This window comes from Hemiscyllium ocellatum, chromosome 14 (genome assembly GCF_020745735.1).
Source record: "Hemiscyllium ocellatum isolate sHemOce1 chromosome 14, sHemOce1.pat.X.cur, whole genome shotgun sequence".
Classification (NCBI taxonomy): Eukaryota; Metazoa; Chordata; class Chondrichthyes; order Orectolobiformes; family Hemiscylliidae; genus Hemiscyllium; species Hemiscyllium ocellatum.
Genome location: NC_083414.1, coordinates 16,257,897 through 16,276,256, shown reverse-complemented (window position 1 = coordinate 16,276,256; position 18,360 = coordinate 16,257,897). Strand labels below are relative to the sequence as shown.

The window sequence follows — 18,360 nt, the reverse complement described above, 5'->3', positions numbered from 1 at the left end:
AACATTGTGCAATCATTGGCAAGCATCCTCATTTCAGACTTGGGATGAGGAAGTGGCCATTGGTAGAGCCACTGAAGATGGTTGTGCCAACGACTTTGCCCTGAAAAGTTCCTGCAGAGATGCCCTGGAGCTGACATGATTAACCTCCAAAAACCATAACTATCCTCCTTGGATATGACTCCAACTGCTGAGAAATTTCTGTCTGGTTCCCACTGGCTGCAGATTTGCTCGAGCTCCTTAATGCCACACGTTGTCTAAATGCCCCTGACATTGGGGCAGCATTAACTTTCACTTCACCTCTTTCATCTACATTTGGACCAAGGCAAAATGAGGTGAAAAGTTGAGTGGCCTTGGTGGAACACAAACCAAGTATCAATGATCAGGTTATCCCTGACACATGCCCCTGAACATGCCAACCTGGTCTAGCAGCTTTGCTGTTTTGGACTTGACCAGATCAGTTGCTAGTGATGCTACTTAGCCACTGTTGGGGATGGACATTGAAGTTCCCCATTCTGTGCCCTTTACCATTCTTGATGCTACTTGCAGTTGATGTTCAATGGGAAGGAGAATTGATTCAACAGCCAAGGTGAGGTGCTGGGAGTGATCAACTGGAAAGTTCCTTGCCCACATTTGACATGATGCTAGGTGATTTCCTGGGGTCCACAGGCTCACTTGGAAGCTGTCACACCTGGAATGCACTTACCAGGTTCCATAGGTATTCAAGTGTGTGAATTTGGCTGTGAGAACACCCCTCAACTCCCTATCTCAGCAATGCTTTCACGGTCTACTAAGCAGAGTCCTGAGAGGAGAAAAGTTTGTCTGTCATGCCAGTGATCTATCAAAATTAGCTGGTCCCTGGGAATTTGATTCTCCAGACTTTAGCCTCAGTGTGACTGGGTGGAGCACATACTTGGATTAAATTAAAGCATGGACCACTTTTAATACTCACCGATGTTGTCAAGTTAATCATTACAATCTCCTAAATGGACAGGGTTTTGTAGGATTATGTAATTGATCTGAATATTTTAACAGTTCTGATGGCGATTTTGTAGCTTTCAAATTATTTTGACTATTTAGCTATCTACTTTTGAAATCTTGGACCTGCAGTCAAGCCCAAATGCTTGAAAGATTGAGCAGTGTCTTGGATTTGCAAAAAAATTTTATATAACTATAAACCAGTTGAATAAAATCCCATGAACCTGAAAGCTCATGAATCTTCAGCTATCATTTATCTGTAACATTAGAGCATGAAAGGATGACTGAAATAGCACTCCATAAATTCAATGATGTGCCGGTGTTGGAATGTGGTGGACAAAGTCGCAAGTCACCTGATGCCAGGTTGTAGTGGTGTCCAAAGATTCAAACTACAAGTTGACAATCATCATATTGCAGATTGGCCTTTATGGTCTGCTTTCCTATACCTATCTCCCTATTGGTGCCAATTGTACACATCATTCACTGACCATGAACAGTGGTTTACTGAGAATTTCCCTTTACGTTTGCTCAAAGTGAAGTGTTACCTAGGAATTCTGTTCAATGCATTGTTGTTGTGGACTGGAATAAGACTGCATTAGATTTTGCAGAAGGATAATATTTATCAGGTCCCTGGTTTACTGTTCCCTTCCAGACATAAAGTACCTGTGTTTGGCAACCTAACTATAGATACTAATAAACATTCAGCTGGATTATATATATTTTAAATTGTAGGTATAAGAGGACTGAATGTTTCCTAATGAAGGAGTACAGCTGAGAATGGCTTCCTGGACCCTGAGATTTGGCTCCCCAGCAGCTTAAAAATGAGCGCATTTTTCAAACATTAGCTAACTGTGTTTGTAGAGAATTGCTTCCCTTGTGTTTCCAATGCATGACCATACTTTCTTCTAAAGAAAATCTATTTAAAGTGTTGTCATTCATTTGTTCAGTCATTGTTAGTCCACATTAAACTTTGGCATTCTGTTGAATCCAGATGTGAGTTGCAAGTCCCACATCCTAATCAAGATGCTTGCTATTCTGCACTGATTTGATGGGCCAAATGACCACCACCTGTAAAAGGATGATTCTTCAACCTATGCAACAATAACCTGTTCTCTTGGCTTCATCTCTATGCCACTGATAGGCTTACCTAGGCTTTTGTCACTTCTGGCTTCAATGTCTCCAGTGTTATTGTTATAAGCCTTCCATCTTTCTGAAGCATCACTTAGACTAAAACTCTGTTTGCTGTTCTGTCTGGCACCAAGCTCCATTTGTCCATCATTATTCCTTGACGACCAATGTTAATATGATGTTCCCCATGTTTTTGGCCTCCTGTACGAACTATCCCATCATATTTTGATTTTGTTTTTTTCCTTGCAGGAGAATATAGAGAGGGAAGGAGGAATTTAGAACTCTGCTATAACCAATATCTCACGTTGCTCTGTCACATTTCAAGACAGAGTATACCTTTTAGGCTTGGGGAACATAGAACATTGCACTGTACAGCACAGGAGGTGGGGGCCTTTGACACACTGTTGTGCCAAAATTTATTCAATTGCTGCTATCTGTCTTTGGTCCATATCACTCTATTCCTTATATATTCATGTGCTTATCTGAAAGTTGCTTAAATGCCCTTATTGTATCTGTTTCCATCACCACCCCAGCAAGATGTTCCAGATTCCTGCCACTCTGTGCAAAAGAAATTTCCCCTACCTTAAGTACATGCCCCCTAATGTTAACATTTCAACTTGAATACTTACGGCTCAGCCCTAGGGTGAAATGAACCCCTCAATATTTTTTTCACAATTTCTTTCAAATTTTAGGGTTGAGATAAAATAATTTAATGAATTAATTTTTTCAACTTCTAGATTTTTGCATCTGATTTCTAGCTGTTATTCAAATCTAAACTGTTCCATTACATCATTGACAACTTGCAAATAATTTGAAGGAATAAACAAAGATACCTGTCGTTGTGCTGGACACTCTGAAATTATCAGCTTTTGGCAATTAACCTGAGTAAATATGAATTTAGGTGAGAACTAGTTAGTGTTTTACTGTGATTCAATGAATGCCTGATGACTGAATCTTGCATAAGGTACAGATGGTTCTGAAATTCTTGATGACGCAGAGATTACTCAATTCACTCTGGTGGCAAACTGTTATTGGGGAAAAAAAATTAAGAAGCATATTTGTGTCCTTTGCAGCTGTTAGTTAAAGTGATCAGCAGTCCTTGTGCCTCTTGCCCCAATGTGGAAATTCCTCTCAGGTGTATGAAGTCACAATTGCAAGACTTCACTCTATAATTACACTGACTCCAGTCATTCAGACCATCTTGGCCTCATCTGTGCAGCCACATCCCTTCTCCACAGTTGAAGCATACAGTCTGAAATGATGCCAGGATTTTATTCTTAGCTATTCTGTTCAGGAATCCAATCCTATAGTCAATATCTGAAGGAAGAAAACCTTTATTAGTTTTAATATGCCTTTTGAGTTTTGTTTGTATTTGTTTCCTTTCATTCCAACGGTGGGAATGCTTTCTGTTTTAACCTATCTTTTCTCCTTCCTTATTTCAGTTTTGAACATCCAGGCTGAAATTCCCTTGTCACACAGTCTAATTTCATATTTTGAGAGATGAACGTCAGTTGTTCGCCTATCCCTTATTGTGCTTTGAATTGGATGGTTTGCAAAACCATTTCAAACAGCAGTTACAAGAAAACCAGATTACTGTGAGTGTGGAATGGCATGTAGGCCAGAGAGACAATTTCCTTCCCTAAAGAATGTTGTTTACCACAGAAGCTTTTATGACAATGAATAATAGTTCATGGTCACCATTAAATTTCACCATTTGCTGTGATAAGATTCGAATCTGCCCCGCCCACCTCAAAAGGATCTCTAGTTACTAGCCCCATGACGCTGCCAGTTTCCCTTGTTGTCACTCAGATGGTCCCTGGTATGGAGGGATTGTCTTCTCGGCAAAACCTAAACAGATAGGGGCTCTACACACTGAAGTTTAGAAGAAAGAGAGGTGACCTCATTGAAATATACAGATTCTTCAGGTGCTTGACCAGGTAACTGTTGAGAGGATGTTTCCCCTCATGGGAGAATCTAGAACCAGAGGGCATAGACTCAGAATAAAAGGATGTCAATTTAAGGCTGAGAGGAGGAGGAATTTCTTCTCTCATAGGGTTGAATGTCTTTGGAACTCCTTGCCAAAAGATGTGGTGGCACAGTCCTGTGAATATTTTGGCTGAGAGATTCTTGATCAGCTGGGAAGCACGGCTTACTTAAGAAAGTGGGCGTTCGGAATGTCAGTTTAGCCATGATCCTGTTGAGGATTTGAGGGGCTGAACAGCCTACCCTGTTCTTATTTCTTATGGTTTAGTCTGTCAACAGCATTGACAAAATGCATGTTGTTTGCTTTTCCTTTCTACATCCGGCACTTTGCTCTTGCCTGCATTGAAAAATCATCTACCCTGTATCTGTTCGTATATTATATTGATACAATTTGTTTTCTGTATCTGTGACCTATTCCAGTTTGGTACCATCAACAAATTCTTTACAGTCCAGGACAGTCCAGTAAATGAGAAACTGTGGTGGTCTCAGCACTGTTTTTGATCGTATTTCGTTGATGGAAGAAACATCTTGACCAATTTTAATGCTCTACATGATGCAGGTTATTGGTTCAGGGTCTGATGAAAACTGAGCTTTATTCTCTCTTGTTGGAATGAATGGTAACTTAGAGGTTGAATTGTGATTTTATTTAATAAGATTGTGGTATGGTTATGACATTAATGGTTTTCACTCAGACACTTGGTCTATATCTCTTTCCCCTTTCACTGAACACACCAAAAGAATTATGGATGAAGCATGTATGGTTTTTTTCAAAAAAAACTTAGTGTGAGATTTTTTTAAAAATCCAGTAGCTTGAAAGAACTTTATTTCATTCCTGGCATCCTTTTTAAACCACTTCAAGTAATTTTCTCACCTACTGAAGAAATAATAAGTTAGTCAAAAGGAAAACAGAGGCATGTAGCTGGCCAGAAGCTGGAATATGAAAGATTCATAAGGAGAAGCATATTGACCATTTTGCAGTTAGCCATATTGAATGCTGACCACTTAAACCTTCCATCTGCTTTGAGTATTTCCGACCTTTCCACTTGTGTTGTTTCCTGTGCAGCATTACACTGCTGCTGTAGATGGAGCTAATTTATATGCTTTGTCTGGATGACAAGATCATGATCCTTGGTTCTTCATTCTAACTGAACAATATTCTTATTGAAATCCTTAGGAACTGAAGTTAGGTTCTTTTTGTATTATCCATAACACTTCCTATAAATGCTTGAGGATTGAACTATTCAGAATGAATTACGTCTTTCTATTCAGTTTGGTACGGTTGTGATTACCTATTCTGAAGATGATTAATGATGTATAAATGACAATGTGCCATTGTTTGAGTCTGGTAAGGAGGAATATGCCTGTATACGTTATTTGCTGAAACACTTGCAGAGCAATCATTTATAAAATTAGAACCATGTGGACTAGTTCAATGCACACACAATTACTGCCAGCTTCAGGATTTTTACGAGTATTTCAGAAATAAAATATTTGACTTTCAGGTGTGACAGTGGGAAACTTGACAAGTCAAAGAACCAGAATTCCAGTTTTGAAATATAACGAAGTTAAATCCTGGCTGCTTATCAGTTTCTGAAATATTGTTAAAGCATTAGAGAAATATGGTTAGCATGTTTTAGAATTAGAATTTAGCTTCTTGATTTCCTTTGATCGTTTGGGGAATTGTGTAATCTCAAGTTACCGTTTTGTACTTTCAGGAACTGGAAGCAATCAAAATCCCCTAATTTTACGATCTTAGACTGTAAAGTGATCCTGATGGAGGTTGATGCTTTCTTGGTACAGTTGGTTGGAAACAGGAGCAGGAGTAGACCATTTGGCCCTTCAACCCTGCTCCACCATTCGATATGCACATGCCTTATTCTCTCTCTCCATGACAAATTCCCACTTTCTTTCCATACCTCTTAATGCCTTTAATATCTAAAACAATTACCAATCTCTTGACTGCAGCCAGTGCCCAGGTGTCCACATTAATGTTACCAGACATCACAAGACATCGACCCAGAGTGACACATTGGAACTTTCTCTCTCTCGCTTATTGAATCTTCAATGTTTGAATGTAGGCAACCTATGCTGTTGCAAGAAGCGTTAATTCCTTGGGGTTGAACTACTGTTTTTACATTAGAGGAAACTTTATTCTTCGATTATGCTACATTTGAATCTGGGATACTTAACGTTGAGTGGTATTTACCAACAATATACCATGTTAAAAGTCATCACTGGATGATGATCATGACAGATCTACCATATGGTGGGGGGAGTAGGAGAGGGAAAGAGCTGTCTCAAACGGGAGAAGACTGTGATGGTGACCATTACTAGAATATTTTAACACGTGTTGCTGTGCTTGTTCTTCAGGATGATGCGCGCCAATTGTTTGCATTGTCTGGTACGGCTGAGGAGCAGGGCATCTTGCCCGAAGACCTAGCAAATGTGATCCGAAGGCTCTGGAGTGACGCTGGGGTTCAGGCTTGTTTCGGTCGATCTAGGGAATACCAACTCAACGATTCTGCTGCTTAGTAAGTCTCAAAGTATTTTCCTTCTCCCTATTACTGCCTCCATTTCATTTAGTTGCTCAGCTGAAAGTAATGAATAGCAGATTATATCTGTTACGTGACTACATTTGATATTTGAGGTAACTTAAGTCACATTCAAAACAACATGTCCAATATTGTGTTGTTTGAGTTGTGTTGTGAATTTTCCTTGCTCCTAATGTAGTCCATCTTGACATCCTTTTTGGTGGGGTGTGTTTGGGGGAGTGATGGGAGATTGCATTTAATTTCACCTCATTACTCAAATGTCTTTTCAGTCTGTCTGAATGTACACTATACAATCCTTAAAGTAACTAAATCTGTTTTTTTGGTTTTGTTATATGTTCTAATATTTATAATTAGAACAGATATACCAACATTCTTCTGGATAATGGTCATAATCTCTTGGGAAATTAGATTCAGTTGCTGTTAAGGAATAGATATTCAGTATATATTTTTTTGAAATTCAAAACTCAAAATACTTCAGGTAATAAGAAAAGGTTGTTGTTTGTTTTAAAAATTCAGTCACTTGTATACCCTGTTATATCCATGCTCAGCTCCTGAGAGAATGAATCTTGCACACAAGTCAAAAAAGCAGACTGCTGACAAAATGCATCCTCAAGAAAGTGGATGAATTAAACTGAAACAATTGGATGTGAGCATCGAGGCAGATCAGAATCAAATGTGTGCGATTTGGAACTCTCCCCAGGAAATTGTTAATAATAATGCTGCATATTTCAGGTTACTGTTCTAAGATATCAATGACCGACTGAAAGCACAGAATGCCGTGCTTTAAGGAAAATGCTACAATGGAGTGTAAACTTAAGGACTAGCTACAATTGTACAATGATTCGAAATGTGAGAAGGAATTTGGATAGTGATGCTTCTTTTGATGATTACATTATACTTTTGATAGATGGCATGTATACTCAAATGTAATTTATTTTCCTTCCTGAACTGGAGACCTCTACTATTTGGTTAATTAATTTCTCAATGTATAAAACCTGAATTAATTAAGTTAATGTAAAATTGATGCTTTCGTAGTTTCCAACTGTAGTTACAGTGCCAGTCAATGTAATGTTTCTACTGCAGGTGTAGTTGAAGCTTATTTTCAAAAAAAAACTTCAAGAAAGATTGCACAGGCAAGGATTATGATTAGATCTTAACAACTGGAGCATTATCTGGATTAGTGGCGCTGGAAGAGCGCAGCAGTTCAGGCAGCATCTGAGGAACAGTAAAATCGACGCTTCGGGCAAAAGCCCTTCATCAGGAATACAGGCAGAGAGCCTGAAGCATGGAGAGATAAGCTAGAGGAGGGTGGGGGTGGGGAGAAAGTAGCAAAGAGTACAATAGGTGAGTGGGGGAAGGGATGAAGGTGATAGGTCAGGGGCGGAGGGAGGGTGGAGTGGATAGGTGGCGAGTTTGTTTCAGGACATGGTTGAAGGGCTTCAGGGCAGAGGAAATGACCTGGGAGTTGCAGTGGGAGAGGGACTCCCTGAGATTCTTGTTCCACCAGGACTATTCCAGGACACTGCAGCCTCAAACCTAACCTATGTTAAAAGGAACAGATTTTCGATGTGCACTGCTGACTAAGGTGCATCTCATAGGCCCAACCATATCACAATCAACTTAGTTTAGGCTAAGTTTAGGCACAAAGTCTTGAACTAAGTGTGCTCACTGTGTGAACATGTATATAGTCATGATTTGGAGGTGATGGTGTTGGACTGGGGATGTACGAAGTAAAAAAATCTCAACTCCAGGTCATAATCCAACAGGTTTATTTGGAAGCACTAGTCTTCTGACTGCTGCTCCTTCATCAGATGGTTGTATTGATGAAGGAGCAGAGTTCCAAAGCTAGTGCTTCCAAATAAGCCTGTTGGATTATGACCTGGTGTTGTGATTTTTAACCATGTATATAGTGTTAACTCAACAGTAACAGTTGTGGTTTATAATGCAGAGTGCAATCCATTGAACTTGGTTGTAAACCGGGCTCAGCCCTCACCTCTCCCATACTTGAATATGTGTGTAACACTCTCCATCGGGCCTGGTATGACTCTCATTTACTGCGAGTAGATTACTGAATTTCACTCCCACTTAACACACTTCCCCACAGCGGGGAGAAAGCCTGGCTGGGGGATTAATATTCTGATTTAGGGGTAGTACATTAAATCTGCAAACAGCACTCAAGTTGACCTTCAAAATTAAGATCAAAATACTTGGAACAGGTAGTGTACAGAGCATGTTTCCAGCAATGGTAGATTGGTATCCTGACTGAGAGAAATAATTGCATTATAAGAAGCAATAGAGTATAAAATAGGTCTGTGTGTTGAGATACTTTCATAGTTCATAGATTGCAAATTGGTCCCTTTCTGTGAAGGGGAATAAGGAGGGATGAGATTCAGCATGGTTTTGCTCAACTATTTTTCCACTAAAGTATGCTACATGTTTTTCTTGATATAAAATGTCACCTGTAGCTAGCCTGCACTCAGACGAAGGAATATGTTTGCTAAATTAGAGGACACTTCCAATCACTGAGCATAGATTGAGCTTGTTCATGCTTATTTCATTCTGATCTCTCTCGACTATCACATCTATTTAGTTTAATTCATTCACTTTCTTAAGGGTGAATTTTACTGGCAGTTTGTTTTGTGAATGCGTTGAGGTTCAGTCTCTCATGAGATTAACATTGATAGCACAGGGAATATAAGTTAATGAATGTTTAAACCAAACAGTGTTGCCTTTTTACTGTAAATATGTTGAGCCTTGATGGATCACTGTAATTCAGTAATTTATTCTCGTTGTACCAGAATAGGACACTTGTTCATTTAACAAGTTCAAATGTCATTGAAATGTAACCATTTCTTAACTATTTTATAAGAAAAGCATAATGGCTAGATGATTGTAGAGTAATGCATTGAATGTGAAGTGGTTTCCTGATAACACTGTGGACAGTTCTATTTATCAAGAGGAGGCATAGTATATATCCTGGCCAGTTGTACTACCTCAAGCACCCTTGCATGTGATCTTTTTGTGTTTTAGATACTGTTTGTCTTTTGGCATTTCAGACATGGCCTGAAAAGAACTCCTTTTGTTTCTACCTTATATAGTTGTCTGAAACTTGCTGTGTGCAGTTTTATGCAAAAGATATGTGCTTCTAATTTAAAATAATCTTCACTATCTGAGCCTGCGATCTCCCACATTAACATTTACAACATTCCAATCTGACAGAAAGCCAATTCAAATCACTGCACACACTGTTCCCTCCCAAGTTGGGCCGATGTGATTTTTAAGGATTGAGGGCTGCTGGCATTGTCAAGTCTGTGGTATTGATGGACATGTTTCTGTTTATCATGAGGATTGCTGCCTCCTGTATTTCTCGAGCTGATGTAGCCAGTCAAAAATGTATCAATCCCCCACACTAATAAAATTAGTAGCTGTTACAAAACATTAGCTTCTTGCTTATAGGAAAGTACAGAAAGTTGAGAGCTCAGCCCAGACCATCATGGAAGCCAACCTCCCATCCATGGACTCCATCTAGAATTCCTCCTGCTGCAGAAAGGTTGCCATCATCATCAAAGACCCCTCCCACCCCAGTAAAGCTCACCTAATAACCTCTTCCATCAGGCAGAAGAAACAGAAGCTTGGACACTCACCATTGGGTTCAAGAATGGCATCTTTCCTGCCATTATTCGACTGGGTCAGACGTTCAGGACACCAGGTTATAGTCCAGCAGGTTTACTTGATTTGGAGGTGCTCGTGTTGGTCTGGGGTGTACAAAATTTTTAAAAATCACACAACACCAGGTTATAGTCCCAACAGGCTTATTTAGAGCTCCGAAAGCTCGTGCTTCCGCTCCTTCATCAGGTGGTTATGGAGTTTAAGATTGTAGGACACAGAATTTATAGCAGAAGTTTACAGTGTGATGCAACTGAAATTATAAATTGAAAAAGACCTGGATTATTTAAGTCTCTCGTCTTTTAGAATGGACATGGCACCTATTGTTAAAGTTCACTTGAGAATGTAACTTTAAGAAAGTTACTGAAGAAAGTTACTGAAAGAACTGAAGCCAACATGCCCATTTAAAAGATGAGAGACTTTACAAACAATCTAGGTCTTTTCAATATATAATTTCAGTTATGTCACACTGTAAACTTCTGCTATAAATTCTGTGTCCTACGATCTTACATTCCACAAACGCCTCATGAAGGAATCGTGCTCCGAAAGCTAGTGCTTCCAAATAAACCTGTTGGACTATAACCTGGTGTTGTGATTTTCTTAAGTTTATTTGAAATCACAAGGTTTTGGAGTTGTGTAACTTCTGACCTTGTCCACTCCAGTTCAACACCAGCACCTCCACATCATTATTAGACTGATGAATGAACTCTCTAACTTTAAAATAAAGTTGATCTTGTTAATATTGATCTTGCTTCATGTACCTCCTGTACAGCTGTAACCTGTACGCCTCACCCATTGTTGAAACACCATGTGACCTCTGTCCTTGCTTGCTATGACCTGTCTGTACTGCTCACAAATGAAGCTTTTCACTGTACTTGGGTACACATGACTACAATAAATCAAAACAAATCCAATCTATACCCCAAGTAACAGATTTGCTTCTTTCGTAAATGTGTTTCCATTCATGAATAAAATATCACCAAGTTTCACATTGCTCAAGATAAGGATGAGCTTTCCTAGTGAGCATTAACAGGCAGTTGCAGCAGCCAACAATCCTCATGTTGTACACCTCTTCATGTACAGTGCCCTTCAGTCATCTCCTTCCTCTATTATTGTGCTACTGGGATTAGTTTATTTGACATGCAGCTGATGCCTAACCTGGGACCCTCCCCAAGCTCTTGTGCAGTAATTATTTCAGCTGCTTCATCAGTGACCTTCCCTCTGTCATTAGGTCATAAATGAGGATCTTTGATTGCACAATATTCAGCAGCATTAGTGAACCCCTCAGACACTGACACTGTCGACAGCCAAATACAACAAGATCTGGACAACATCCAGGCTTGTGCTGACATATGGTATCTAACATTTGCACCACACAAGTTCAGAGCATCACAACAAGAGGATCTAACCATCACCTTTTGACACTCAATGGCATCACCTTTGACAGACCACTCTTGTGTATTTCTTAACTGACTTGAGCATGTTTAGTTCATAGGAGGCTATTCTCTATCTTCATGGGAAGGGTCCTATCCTTATACAAGGATTGAGGCTTATTGCTTAAGATTGTTATATTAGAACAAAATGACTTTGAGTGTCTGTAATGATTTAATTAATCATTTATACAAAGGACAGTATTCATTATTCTTGTGTTATTGGGCTGTTTTAAATTGAATTTTAATTTAGTGAATAAATTACTAAATATACATTGAATTTTGTCTTTTTATCTGAGGAACCTTGATGTTTACAGCCTTACAGGTAAAGTTGCCATAGTCTGACCAGACCATAGGGCCACTTCTCATGAGAATGAGACACACCTGGTCGTGGTTTAACCCAAGGGTCAGCATGCCTCTGGCAAGAGGGGCGACTAAGGAGGAGAGCCCTTCATGGTAACCTCAGTTGGTGTGGTAATTGAGACCAAACTGTTGGCATTGCTCTGTATTGCAAAACCAGCCATTCCACAGCTGAGCTAACTGACCCTCTTACTGCTTTAATGACACTGTGAATGAACATAAGAAAAATTAACTTAACACAAACAATGATTTGGAAGTTCTTGCTGCTAATTGGTTTTCAGGTATATATTTGTAGAAGCTTAGGCTGCTGGTGATAAATGACTGCATTGTGATTTAGATTTAAATTCAGTGATCTATTAGAAACTTACTGGCTTGAAGTTTCTGCTGAAAAAAAACAGTTATTACGGCAGCATGGGTGGTAGTTATGCATGGGAACCCAGGAAGGAATTCTCAGGAAATTGAATGTTCTGCTGGACAACTAATTTCTGAACACTATTTATATTAGAGACTTTGGATTAAAATAGGAAAGTTGATCTATTAGTCTATTGAGTAACTGCTTAACTGACCCCATACTTACCTCTGGGCACATCCCAATTACAGACTCTGAGCCAATCTGGCCAGGCCCTTATTGGACTCTGTTCTCCCATTCACCCTGACCTACCCTTCTGACACTCTAATGTCATGTTTACCTTGTATACTTATGGTTTAACATGTACAGTTCAGAACATGGCAGCTAACTATTATGGAAAGGGGAGCGTGTTTTGTTTTCCTCTGACAAGCTCCATCAGAGTGTAGAACTATCAGGATGGAAGTATGTGAGATTGCTATTCCTTGGAAAATCCAGCCCAGTTGCTCTTCAGTATTGCTGCTGACTGACTACTTATCACATTTTGTACCACGTGCCAGCAGATAAAATCTCTTGTACTTCTGCTACCATCGTGCAGGGATCCTGAACTAGAAATAATGTATCTCTCAATTACTTTGATTTTGTTTGTTGAAATTACACCTTTTTTTTCCTATATCTTCCAATGTTTAAAATTACACATTTGACAAATGGATGTATTTTTCAGGCTAGCCAAACTACTTTCCAGGATACTCAAGTTAGAGGAAAATGTTTAAATTTTCAACCAATCCCAATTAAATATCTTCGGTTGCTGTTCTAACACACTGTCACTGTTCATTGAAGTGCAAATTGTTCCATGGACATTGATACAGTGTTGATGCAGTCTTTTTTGAGTTTTAAATGATTGAGCAGCTGTTGAAGCTGTTTTATTGAGTAAAAGAAAAGCCAGAGTCGACAGTTTTGATCAGTAAGGGAATCGGGCCTTTTTAAAAAAGGGAAAAGACAAGAAAATGGAGTTGAGGATTAACTGATCAGTTGTGATCTAGTTAAAAGGCGAGTAGCTTTTTACTGTTTCTTTATCTTATTGTCTTATTGTTCTGAGAAAGGGTAATTGGACCCAAAACGTTAACTCTGATATCTCCACAGTTACTACCGGACCTGGTGTGCCTTTCTAGCAATTTGTTTTTGTTTGAGTCTTAAAATTAGATAAGGTGTATGGGAACACAGTCGACTCAACATTTGCTTCCAAGTCAAATGTCACCATGACATAGCAATAAATATTGAGATTGACTGAAGAAAATAAACTCTAATGTCCTGAATTGTTAGATTCCTCTTTGTGCTGTTTTTATGAAGAAAAACATGCTGAATTTTCAGTCAGAAAAGCCTTCCCTTCCACCATGAAGTCAAGTTGAATTTTGGTTTTTCACCATTTGGGAAAAAAGACGTGGTGGCAATCTAAATCAATTTAGGGGGTCATGTACGCAGATCACTTATCATCAGCCACAAAAAAAAGGTTAATGTTCGTCTTTGAACTTAGAAGACTAGAGTATAAAAATGTCTCTTCTACAGCTGTACAAAACCTTATTTAGATCATGTCTGGATGTCACAGTTCAGAATATGTTGTCCTTTGATAGAGTGCAAGTCGGATTCACCAAAATGTTTGCAGGGTTCCAAAGGGTTGATGATAAAAAGCAAATAACGTAAACCATGCTTGTACTCCATACAATACAGAAGGTTAAAGGGAGATTAAATTGATGTATCTGAAGTTTTTTAAATTAATTAATGGGTTAGGTGAGGAGTTTGCTGATTGATTCAAGCCATTCGAGAGAAATTGGGAAACACTTCTGGTGATAGTACTATAGGCACACGCTCTCTAACGGCCAGCTTCAGTTGAATTCAAGTCCAAATATGATGGATTTTTTTTTGCTGGCCTAGATTGTTAAGGGAAATAGAATCTGATTAACCATGATCCAGATAAATAGTGGAACAGACTTGCAGTGTGCAATGCCTACTCCAATTTCCTGAATAAAGTAACACGTAGGAGGATTTAAACAGGCCTTGTAGCCTGATTACACCACAACATTAGCCTTTGTTGTAATCGCTCATGCATGAGTTGTACATGTGCACACTATTTTTTAATTGAGCTACCAGTTTTATTTTGCATCAAAGTGAATGAGGTTTTCCTGATTCGCCAAGCCGTAGATAATGGCCCATTACAGTAATTGGTTGGAAGGTGTGAATATTGCTGTTGACTTCTGTGTGATTCCTATTTTATCGTGAAGACACTTGTTTGACTTTGGTGATATGGTCAGAAATCAGGAATTTGGTCCACAGTGTAATTGTGGTGGCTCTATCTTTGTTTCCCTGACTACAGGGTCGCTACTTGAGACCCATCTGAGGTGCACTTTTTTCTCTCTCTCTGCTTTTCTTGTGTTTTCAGAGGTTGTAACCAATTCTCCATTAATTGCTAAAACTCATTAATAATTCAGCCTGATGTTTAATGTATAATATAATTATGCCCATGATTAAGTGGTTAATGAGGCAGGAAAGTGATAAATGGTTCAATAGTTCTTTCCATTAAAGCTTTAATAATGATTAAAGTAGTGGTGATAAGGATAGGAAATCACCACACTTCTTTGATCAGATCACGCTGCACTACAAACAGTGCTATTGAAAAATGAAACCTAACAAATGCTTCCATCACTCAAAGATTAGCTATCTTTCATCCTGAATTGTAGAGGGCTGCACTTAACCTCAGAGACCTGAAGGAAAGAGATGGAATGTAATAGAGCAGCAGTTAATCACCCAGATGTCTTCTAAACCATGTTACACTGTCTGAAGAAAAGCAAAGGGGATGACCAATTTCAAGAAAAAAAACTAAATGAGCCAGTTCTGAACTTTCTTCTAATAATACCTAAAAACAATACCTGATGGTATTGATTGGCCAGTTTCCAGCTTAAGGAGCCTCTGGAGAAAGAAAAGTTCCCTATAAGCACCTACTTTGACTAGGTTTTTGTGGCTTCATGCTATATTTTGTTAGTGCCACTGTGAAAGTGATTGGAATAGTTTATGACAGTAAAGGTGCTTGAGAAACACAAGTTTCATGTTGAGTAGATTAGCTGCTGGAGGTCCAGTCATCCAGAGGGATAAGATGGAATTTTGTTCCAAATGTTTGCGGGAAGTCAGATAGGTTAGGTTTCCTGTCACATGAATTCCCTGAGAGAGAGAGACAGAGACAGAGAATGTGAGTGCATCCAAACTTGGGTGGAGAGTGAAAGGGTGGATTCTACGAACAATGAAGGAAAGTCTAAGGAATTTCAGACCTATGAAGAGCATTTCAAAATTGCAGAAGCAGGCAGAGTTATAAAAAATGCACTGCTGTGCCTGGATTTGAGGGGTTACACTTCAGAGAAGTTTAGCAGAACATCACACACAGTTAAATCTGAGGTTAGGTTGTGTCAGGGCAGTTTTACAGGGCCTTGGTGAGGCCACCTCTGGTGCATTGCAGGCAGTTTTTTTGGTTTCCTTCCCCAAGTAATGATATATTTGCCATAAAGGGAGTACAGTGACGTTCTAGTTGTCTGGTACTGGGGATGTCAGGACTCTCCTCTGAGGAAAAATTCGTTTGACTGGGCCTGTATTCTCTAGAGTGTTTGATCAGTGGAGATCAGATTGAAACATATAAAATTCTAACAGAGCTGGACAGTAGATGCAGGAAGGATGTTTTCCCTGGTTGTGGAGTGTAGAATTAGGGGACACAATTTCAGGATACAGAGTAGCCCATTTAAGACTATGGGGAAATTATCCACTCAAAGAATAGTGAGTCTTTGGAATTCTCAACCGCAGAAGGTTGCGGAGACCAAGTCTCTGAATGCATTCCAGAAATAGATAAACATTGAGATTTTAAAAGCATCAAAGTGATATGGACAGGAAGAGGGAATATAGCATTGAGATTGAGGATTGGCCATGATCGTATTGAATGGTGAAGCAGACTCACCATTCAACTTTCTACAGAGTTCTGGAAATAACTGCAGCTCCAATAACAGCAATGTTCATTTACATAAGCCTGTTTTATGTAGACTGCTATGACTGACGTCTGTGCCCATTGCTGACAATCTCTTTAAGTCCCACTGAAAATATTGTCCCTTGCTTCTCCAGCAATAGTGCAGTAATGAGCCTCAGTGCAGCAACCTGACCAGGGAAGGTAAATTAATTGTTTGAATGGCAAGTTTTTGTATCTCGGAATGATATATATAAAAAAAGGAAGAAATCAGCAATATTAGCAATATGTGCACTGCTGAGGAGGACATAATGCAGGAGAGATTTGTTCTGTTTCCGTGCCTTTTGTGTTTACTTGATTAAGTAAAGTTGGTGTTTAACTCAGTATGCTAATTGTGGTTCTCAGTATACTGGAAGATCTGAAGAAAAATCCTTTCTTGAAAGTGAAGTAAGAAGGGTTAATTTTGGAGGAAAAAAAGCCTCATGTTTTCAATTGACTCAGCATCCACAACTACTTCAACACATTCCACCCTGACCTTAAATTTGCCTGGATCATCTCTGACACCTCCCTTCCCTTCCTAGACCTCTCCATCTCTGTTAATGACAACCGACTTGATACCGACATTTTTTACAAACCCACCGACTACCACAGCTACCTGGATTACACCTCTTCCCACCCTACCACCTGCAAAAATGCCATCCTGTATTCCCAATGCCTCCGCCGTATCTGCTCCCAGGAGGACCAGTTCCACCACAGAACATACCCAATGGCCTCCTCCTTTAGAGACCGCAATTTCCCTTCCCACGTGGTTAAAGATGCCCTCCAATGCATCTCGTCCACATCCCGCATGTCTGCCCTCAAACCCCACTCCTCCAACCGTAACAAGGACAAAACGCCCCTGGTGCTCACCTTCCACCCTACCAACCTTCGCATAAACCAAATCATCCGCCGACATTTCCAGCACCTCCAAACAGACCCCACCACCAGGGATATATTTCCCTCTGCACCTCTTTCTGCCTTTTGCAAATACTGTTCTCCCCATGACTGCCTGGTCAGTTCCACGCACCCCCCCCCCCACCCTCCCGTCCTGGCACCTTCCCCTGCTACTGCAAGAATTGCAAAGCCCGTGCCCACACCTCCTCCCTCACCTCCATCCAAGGCCCTAAAGGAGCCTTACACATCCATCAACGTTTCACCTGCACATCCACCAATACTCTTTATTGTATCCGTTGCTTCCGATGCAGTCTCCTCTACATTGGGGAGACTGGACGCCTCCTTGCAGAGCGCTTTAGGGAACATCTCCAGGACACCTGCACCAATCAACCACACCTCCCTGTGGCCTAATATTTCAACTCCCCCTCCCATTCTGCTGAGGACGTGGAGGTCCTGGGCCTCCTTCACCGCCACTCCCTCACCACCAGACGCCTGGAGGAAGAACGCCTCATTTTCCGCCTCGGAACACTTCAACCCCAGGCATCAATGTGGACTTTTCCAGTTTCCTCATCTCCAGTTTCCTCATCTCCCCTTCCCCCACCTCACCCCAGTTCCAAACTTCCAGCTCAGCACTGTCCCCATGACTTGTCCTACCTGCCTATCTTCTTTTCCACCTATCCTCCACCCTCCTTCCCCTCCCTGACCTATTACCTTCATCCCCTCCCCCACTCACCTATTGTACTCTATGCTACTTTCTCCCCACCCTCCTCTCACTTATCTCTCCACCCTTTAGGCTCTCTGCCTGTGTTCCTAATGAAGGGCTTTTGTCTGAAACATTAATTTTACTGCTCCTTGGATGCAGCCTGAACTGCTGTGCACTTCCAGCACCACTAATTCAGCATCCACAGCCTTATGAGGAAGTGTGTTCCGGATTTTCATTGCCTTTCATCTGTAAATCTCTTCCTGGGTTCACTCTTAAGTGGCCGCGGT

At 40.2% G+C, this 18,360-nt stretch overlaps 1 protein-coding gene across 1 annotated transcript in view; it reads left to right on the top strand.

The window, feature by feature from the left end:
- Positions 1 to 18,360, top strand: part of LOC132822263 (guanine nucleotide-binding protein G(i) subunit alpha-2) — a 249,390-nt gene that overhangs the window by 120,305 nt on the left and 110,725 nt on the right. Inside the window, exon 4 of the mRNA XM_060835406.1 lies at positions 6,457 to 6,617. Within this exon, the coding sequence (XP_060691389.1) occupies positions 6,457 to 6,617 (161 nt within the window). The remainder of the gene's footprint in view (positions 1 to 6,456; positions 6,618 to 18,360) is intronic.